Source organism: Kryptolebias marmoratus, linkage group LG6, assembly GCF_001649575.2.
Source record: "Kryptolebias marmoratus isolate JLee-2015 linkage group LG6, ASM164957v2, whole genome shotgun sequence".
NCBI lineage: Eukaryota > Metazoa > Chordata > Actinopteri > Cyprinodontiformes > Rivulidae > Kryptolebias > Kryptolebias marmoratus.
In genome coordinates, this window is record NC_051435.1 from 28,626,537 (window position 1) to 28,635,086 (window position 8,550).

General features: G+C 38.6%; 1 protein-coding gene across 1 annotated transcript in view; it reads left to right on the top strand.

The window, feature by feature from the left end:
- The first annotated feature begins 3,221 nt into the window (after window positions 1–3,221).
- Window positions 3,222–8,550, top strand: part of lacc1 (laccase (multicopper oxidoreductase) domain containing 1) — a 7,077-nt gene continuing 1,748 nt past the window's right edge. Inside the window, exons 1-4 of the mRNA XM_017436161.3 lie at window positions 3,222–3,800; window positions 4,762–4,940; window positions 5,042–5,207; window positions 7,958–8,183. Of these exons, the coding sequence (XP_017291650.1) occupies window positions 3,320–3,800; window positions 4,762–4,940; window positions 5,042–5,207; window positions 7,958–8,183 (1,052 nt within the window). The 5' untranslated portion in view covers window positions 3,222–3,319. The remainder of the gene's footprint in view (window positions 3,801–4,761; window positions 4,941–5,041; window positions 5,208–7,957; window positions 8,184–8,550) is intronic.

An 8,550-nucleotide genomic window follows, 5' to 3' on the forward strand; every position in this document is an offset into this window, starting at 1 on the left:
GTCAGACGCTTCTTCCGTTGTCTTGAGTTCAGAAGTGGCTTGACCATGGGAATACGGCTATTGTAGCCCATTTCCCGGACACGTCTGTGAACAGTGGCTTTTGATACCTGGACTCCAGCTTCAGTCCACTGTCTTTGAAGCTCCCCCAAATTCTGGAAGCGGCTCTTCTTCACAATGCTGTTAAGGCTGCGGTCATCTCTCTTGGTTGTGCAGCATTTCCTGCCACATTTCCCCCTTCCAACAGACTTTTTGTGAATGTGGTTTGAAACTGCACTCTGTGAACAGCCTGCTCTTTGAGAAATTTCTTTTTGTGCCTTACCCTCCTGATGGAGGGTGTCAATGATGGTCCTCTGGACAGCAGTCAGATCAGCAGTCTTCCCCATACTTGTGATTTAGTTTACTGAACCAAGCTGAGTGTTTTTCAAGGCTCAGAAAACCCTTGCAGGTGTTTCGAGTTAATTAGACGATTCAAGTGATATACTGGTATACTTTTTCACGATATTCTAATATTTTCAGATAGGATTTTTGAGTTTTCTTAAGCTGTACGCCATAATCAGCTATATTAAAACAATAAAAGGCTTGCAATATTTCAATTGATTTGTAATGAATCCAGAATGTATGACATTTCATGTTTTTAATTGCATTACAGAAAATAAAGAACTTTATCACAATATTCTAATTTTCTGAGACAGTCCTGTATTTTGAACAGTAACTTAAATGACAAGCAGTCAATAGTTTTACAAAGAAAGGAAGAAGACAAAAAATAAATAAATGGATAAATAAATAAATAAAAATGTTGAAATAAAAACAAAAGGGGTACAAAATGTCATGAAAAACCAAATGATAATACAGGTAATAATTCATGAATTATTGTTCATTTAGGATAATAATCAAAACACCAAAACGGACATATTATTGTATAGCAAAGTAGCATTCTTTGTCTCAATAAATTTCTAAGAGTTGTGCAGAAGTGAAATTTCTTTTAGGTAACAAAGAATGTTGGGGGTAATTTTCAGAAATTTACATTTGTGTATATAGTATTTGGCCATAATGATCAGGTTATTAATTATATATTCCAGATTTGTGTCCAGAGTATAAATGCCAAATTTAATATAGTTGTAAGTTATAGTTGGGATATTTAAATTGTTGGTTAGAAACCAATTATGAAGATCCGTCCAAAATTTAGATGTATGAGAACAAGAAAAGAATAAATGATGTAAAGTTTCTACATCAGACTGATAGAAGGTACAGTCATTTGCCTCAATATTAAATTTTAGTCTTAAGTATTCTTTGCATGGATAAATATTGTTTAATATTTTAAAATGAACTTTTTTTGCTTTGGGGGGTAAAGGGAATGTTAAATATTTGCATCTAATATTTTTGCATTCAGTAATAGAAAATTCTGCAAGTATATTTCTTCTTCTCAAAGAGGAACAGAAAGTCTTTCGGTTGAAGATTGTTCTTAAAAATTTATTATTGCAGCTTTTGTCTGTAAAATTGTAATCCTGGATATACAGTGGGTAAAGCCGTGGTATTGAGGCTGTATGATATAATGAACCTTGAATTGTGTTAATCAAAGCCTGAGGGATAGCTTTAACTACAGCTTGAAATTCTTTTTAGTGCAGGTAAAGTTATATTTATGTTGGAATTCTTCAAAGTTCTGAATTTTCCCATCATTATCATCCATAAGATGTTGAACAGACCAAATGCCTTTTGCCGTCCATTCTTCAAGATAAAATGACTTTTTCTTTATTGAGATGCATCTATTGTTCTAAATAGGAGTGTTATGGGGGGAGAAATTGTGCGTAAAAATTAATTTCCAATATTGAAGGACCTGTTGATGAAATTTAGAGAATTTGATTGGAAGTTTATTAATTTCAAAATCACATTTTAAAAGGAATTCTATCCGACCGAAATCTAGAAAGATTTTAGCAGGGAGGCTAAAGCAAAAGCTCTCATAGTGTATAAGAAAATTTTGTAACTATCAAAGTTTTAAGCAACCATTTATAGAGTCGAAATCAATTGCATTTAGGCCGCCTTCTTCCAGTGATTTTATAATATCAGCTTTTCTAATGTAGTAGTGTTTATTCTTCCAAATGAAATTGAAGTTATTTTGATTAATTTTTTAAATTATGTTAACAGAGATTTCTAAGGAGTAAGACTGATAAATGAGTCTTGATAGATTTTCCATTTTTGAGAGTAAAATTCTTCCAAATATTGAGAGGTCTCTTTGTAACCATGTGTTTAAAACAGTTTTATTTTTTAATAAAATGTTATTTAAGTTAGTAGTTGATCTAAAAGTTATATCTTTGGAAACAGTAATCCCTAAATATTTGAACTCATTTTTTAAGGGTATTCCATAGACAGATGTTGATGGGTTAGTATGGAAAGCCATAAGTTCACATTTATCTAAATTTCGATGAAGCCCTGAAGCTTTTGAGAACAGGGAGATAACATTTAAAACTTTAGGTATTTGTTCCTGATTTTTAAGGAAGAGGTGGTATTGTCAGCTAACTGACTTATAACTAGTTGACTTCCCAGAATATTTAGTTGTTGTATATCATCACAGTGTTTAATCTTTATTGCTAACATCTCTGCAGCCATAATGAAGAAAAGGGGGGAAACTGGGCACCCTTGCCAAATTCCTCTCTTGATGTCAAATCTACTACAGCTTCCCCAGGGCAGTAGGACAGAGCTATTTATGTTATTGTAGAACATGTTGATTATTTCACACAAATGGTTTCCAAATCCAAAGTGTTCTAAGGATCTAGAGATAAAAGGATGTTCAACTTTATCAAAGGCCTTACAGAAATCTAAGAACAGTATGAAACCATTATCCTGAATTTTGTCACTATAATCCAGTAAATCTAATACTAATCTAATGTTGTTGTGGATAGAGCGACCTTTTATAAAACCAGATTGAGTTTCACTGATAATTTGTGTAATATCGTTTTTTATTCTATTTGCAACAATCTGAGCAAATATTTTATAATCCACACATTAAGTAATGTTATAGGTCTGGGATTTTCTACATATTTTTTATTCTTACCAGATTTTGGAATGAGAGTTATTAATCCTTGTTTCATTGTTGGCTATTCTTGTCAAGTTTTAGTGCAGCAGTCAGCAGAAGGAGGAGGAAGCCGCACAGATGTGAATTTCCACCGGCTGTGAGGGCTTTCCAGTCTGGGCGGAGCCAGGCGGAGCAGGAAGTTGTCGGTCAGCTGTAGTTTCGCGGTTATCCTGCCTGTCAGACGCCTTCCTGCTGCCGTGCTTACATAAAGACAGAAGGACCGGAGCGGACCGGACTGCTCGGAGCAGGATGGCCGTACAGGTGGACGTGATCCACGGCCGCTGCCCGGCATGCACCGCCGCCTGTCTGCAGCTGGACTCGGACTCGGACTCGCTGGTCTTTGTGCTCTGCGGGGACACTCTCCGAGGGGACGGCGGGTTTTCCGAGGCGCTCCTGAGACCCCGCAGCCGCGCTCCGATCCTGGACTCCGGCTCCACCGTGGAGTGTCTGTACAGACTCAAACAGAGCCTGGACCGGCTGAACCTTAGCGACATCAGGGTCTTTACAACTCCGCGGGGTCAAGAAGAGCTGCTTCACTACCAGGAGCTGCTTTTTACCTCCGTTTACAGCTTCGACTACAAAGTGGAGCAGCTCATCTGTCCGAGCTGCAGAGGCTCCACCCACACGGACTCACCTGGTCTAAGGGCGCAGGAGGACGTGTCCAGATTTCTGCAGCAGCTGCCTGCCTTAAAGGGACACGTCAGGGTTCTGAAGTCTACACTGATTCCAGGTCTGTTTAATGACTTACAGAAGCAAACATCAAATCCTATTTCTTATCAAGACACTGCAGTCAAACCATTCATCCTCAGACAACACCTGGTGGAAACATCATGAATGGAACCATAGGGTTGGTGTCAGTGTGGTGTTATTACATCAGTAATACAGGTAGTGTGAACATGGGCTCCTTTAATGTGAGGCTGTACCGCAGTTTGATTTCCTGTCTCACAAGTTTAGATTATGTCCAAACATGAAGAAACCAACAGAGAACAGCTTAAACTGCTCAGGTGACTGATGCCAACGTTTAGAACTCAGAGCAGCCAGTGATCGATGTACAACCCTGATTTATTTATTATTTTTGGCCAATGTGTGTTTCATTTAATAAAACATAATAATGATTGCTTAGCTTAAAAAACATTTAACAACCCTTAGAAAGAATATTTAGTAGAGCATTCTCAAATAATGAAACTAAATTGTGGGCTACAGAGAGTTTGTTGTAGCAGCTGCTGCTGTATTTCCTTTTTCCTACCCAGTAATTAAGTATACACAGGCAGGGTTTATTGCTGAAAGTGGGCAATATCAGCCAAATATAATCTGTCAGGTGATTAATTGGTCTGTCTATTAAACGGTGCACATTTTGTCAGAATTGTCACAAAAAAGTAAATTCAGCTTCAACTGATGTGTTTTTGCAGAAATCTTAACAAGAGTAGCACACAGGAAAGGTAGCAGCAGCTGAAATGACCAGCTAGTACCATACTGCAATGTGCGAGATTTGTTTTTATCCAGATTTAGAGAAAGAAAGGGGGGAAAAAATGCACAATAATTTGTGTTGGGGAGGAAAAGGAACACTTCAGTGCAATCTGTCTGTTCATGGTAATTTGGAAAGTTGGATTAATACATACTTTGTTTCATAAGTGTTTGGCTGGATTTTTAGTCCCCCTGAACGGACGATGTCCACTCTGTGTCTGTTCCAGAGTGCTTCGGTCATGGCTTCAGCACTCGTACAGGTGGTGTGTCCTACATCCCAACTCTGTCCTCGTTAAATCTGTTCAGCAGCAGCAAGAGGAGGGACCCTAGGGCCGTGGTGATGGAGAACAAACGCCGACTGGCTCTTCATGCTGGTTTCCACCCTCTGCCTCTCTGTTTTGTCAAAGTACGTTTTTACTTAAATAGTTGTGTGCAACACGAGATCATTTCTAATCTAACACAATAAAATCAACTTTTTTTTTTTTTCTTAAAACCCGTTTCCTGCAGGTGAACCACGCTAATGAGGTCTGGGTTTTTGGGGAAGCTGAGCCTGACAGCTATGACTCCATTGTGTCCAATCAGACTGGGGTTGTTTTAACAGCTCCAGGTGCCGACTGCATGCCCATCCTGTTTGCTGACCCAGTGAAGAAGGTCATTGGAGCCGCTCACGCAGGTAGATGTTGCATTAGAAAATTTTTGGCAGTCATGGTGGACTGTTAACATTAGGGGTGTAACACCTGCTTTATGCTCACCGAGCTTAGGCTCATAAACGGTGTCACTCAACAAAATTGATGTCACAGCGCTGATTTCTGTAACTTGTCACTTGATTCACCAGTAGGGAGTTGTAAACAGGAAGAGCAGCAGGGCAGAATCTATATGCAAATTTGTTTCTGCAGCCATCCAAACAACTAAACAAAAGCCGGTGGTCTGCATCATTGCAGATAATTTATAAACTTCAAAAAACTGCTTCAATAACATGAAACGTTTTAAGTTTTATATGAAGAACATACTTCCTGTGAATCACTTCTTTTTGTGCCATTTTCTCCTGTTTGTCTGTATTTTGTCAGCAGTGACACCTGTTGTTTAAATGGATAACTGCAGTCAGTGTTGCGTGTCTGAAGTGCTGGTATAATCAGCACCTTTGTTCTGTTGCTGTCACAATTTGTACTGGTCATGAGTTGTGCCCCACTATATTCTTAGTATTCACATCAAAATCTTTTGGTACAGGTCTTTAAGTTCAGTAAGCATGTGTATCAAATGACTACAGTATTCTTTTAACATATTGTACTATGTGAAACTTTTGTCAGCCATGACATTATCCTTGTAGGCCCAAAGTTAAGTCAGACATGGCCAAAGCAAAACAAGCAACAAAGCACCTGACATGTGACTATACTCCACTCTCAATGAAGCAGGTTTAAACATATGCTGAATGTAATAAAGTGCTGTAACCAAGTTCACACTTATCTGCATTTTAGCTAGCGACATACTTTTAGAGCCCATTATGAGCAAGAACAAACTCATCAAGACTCATCCAAGGCTTTTGCTACTGCTCAAATGAAGCTAGCATTCCATGAGAGAATGCACCGCTTCGTATGCCTAAGTTTTAAATAAAGATGTCACATGATCTGTTAGCACTTAGAGCATGAGTTAGGGAATGACTCGGCTACTTCACAACAATTTTGAGGTAAAAAATGTATAGAACTGATTGAGTGTTGCTAAAGTCAGTTAGGTGTGGCGGCCATCCTGAATTGTGTTGACTTCAGAAGTTACTCAGTTATAGATTTGCATCCAATGATTACTTTGAGAGTTTCATTAAAATCCATCCACTGGTCATGAGATATTTTGCTATCTAACTGTAGTCTGTTCTCTCTTAGTAGATAAATGTTGTATTTAACTTTTTCTTTCCTTCTTCTTCGTTTTAAAGAGAAAAGAGCTGCACTTCCTGCTTCTTTGCTTTCTTTTTTTTTCTACCAAATGTGTCAACCGGGTCTCAGCCCACTACTGCAAATAAAGAGAAGGCTGATTAGAAACACACCACAGCTTGTGCTCACTTAGTCCCACATAGCGCTGTTCTCCAAACCGTCACCTCATTTCTCCTCTGCAGCTGCGTCTTAACCACACGCCACCACCACACAAACAAACCAACAAACACAGATGCAATTACGCAATCACCTGCTGCCATGAAAGGCCAATAACCAACCAATGATGGATGAACATCCATAGTTGCGAAGAGTTATTTACCAGTAACTTCACATTACACCACACTTAGGTCAAAGATTAAAGCTATGCTCTGTAAAGTCACCTGACTTATTAGAGTCTCCACGGGAATGAGGTTGGATGGACAGTTGCGGCCAAAGAGCAAAAACTCTAGTCACACCAGTCAACACTGTAAAAACTGGTTGTGCTAAAAGCTCTTCTCTCTGCTGTACCAAAAACATACCAAATCATAACATGAAAACCTAGGTACATACAGAACCATGATTTTTGTGTACGATTGCACTCCTTGTTAACACTCAGTTTGCAGGCTTGTTTTTTTGTAAACCCAAAAGAGTAAAACTCTTCACTGACCCTGCGTCCTCATATAGGAACATTGGCTTCCTTACAGAAAATATTTTATTCTGGTCAGCTTGGATCTGTTGTGTTTATTCAGGAACTTTTGCTTTTTATCTGAAACTCTTACAATTTCAATTTTAATTGCCCGCTGCCATGAAAGTTGGGTGATAATCCAATTGTCTGAGATATTTTCCTAACAGAAAACAAAGGCACAAAGCACTAATTGATTTTAATGAAGCTCAGAAAGTGCATGAGATGTGGATGTTCAACCAGTGATTACAAAGTCATCCTGGTTCAAAATGGCCGCCACATCTAATCAATCTTAGCAAATACAAAACTGGCTATACCTTTTGTCAGTTTTAAACATACTGAGCTCAAATTTGATGTGGCAGAAATTGAGAGTCATCCCATCAGACACTTCAGGTGCTAACAGTTTGCACAGATCTTTTTTGTGGCGTGGTGAGCAATATGCATTCCTTCAAGGGATGCTTGTTTTAATTTTATATTTGTTTTTGTTTTTTTAACTACTAATTGTTTAAAACAATGTTCGATTTCTATGTCAGAAGTCCCATTCATTCTAAATAGCTATGGGAAATAAAAAATGCATAACAAAACAAAATCTTGAATCGTTACCATCAGACTCCTGATGGCAGGCAGGTGGAATCTCATGTTAGCCAACTATTAATTGTAATAAAGTTTTTCCTGAAAACTGCATCTCTATTTTAATTTGCAAAACCAAGATATCATGATGTGTCACTGCTTTTTTTAATCTTTATTTGATCTGGCGATGTCTCCCAAATGAGTTGGTTTGGACTGCCTGAAACACTTTAATCCAGATTTTATAGAACAATTTATTTTATTATCTCACAGGTTGGAAGGGGACCCTAATGGGGGTGGCCATGGCAACGGTCAATGCAATGGTTGCAAATTTTGGTTGTCAGGTTAGCGACATTGTGGTGGCAGTGGGGCCATCAGTGGGAGTGTGTTGCTTCATGCTAGACAGAGAGCAGGCACTGGATTTCACCAAGGTCCATCCAGACTGTGTACCTGATCCAGAGTCAGCCAAACCACATGTCGACATCCGCCTTGCCAACAGGTGAGAATCAAAGCAGCAAACTCATCCTGTGGATTGTTCTGATTTTCCACACACAAATAATATGAGGGTTCAAAAAGGGATTCAGGGATCATTTTGACAGCTTATAGGAGTTGAAAAGACATAAGAAGTTTTTACTGTTAGTCAGGGGTGGAAATTAAAAATGTTGTCCACCAGCCACTATGGCTGGTGGACAACATTTTTTACCAGCCACTATTTTTGTTGTGACAAAAAGTAATTTCATATGATGATGATGATGGAGGTGGGTGGAAGCAGTTGTGGTGCCCTACAAGCTGAACAACACCTCTTTCTGGACACTGCATGGAAATAACTAGATTTTTCTTATTTTATTTTAAACCATTAAAAGATG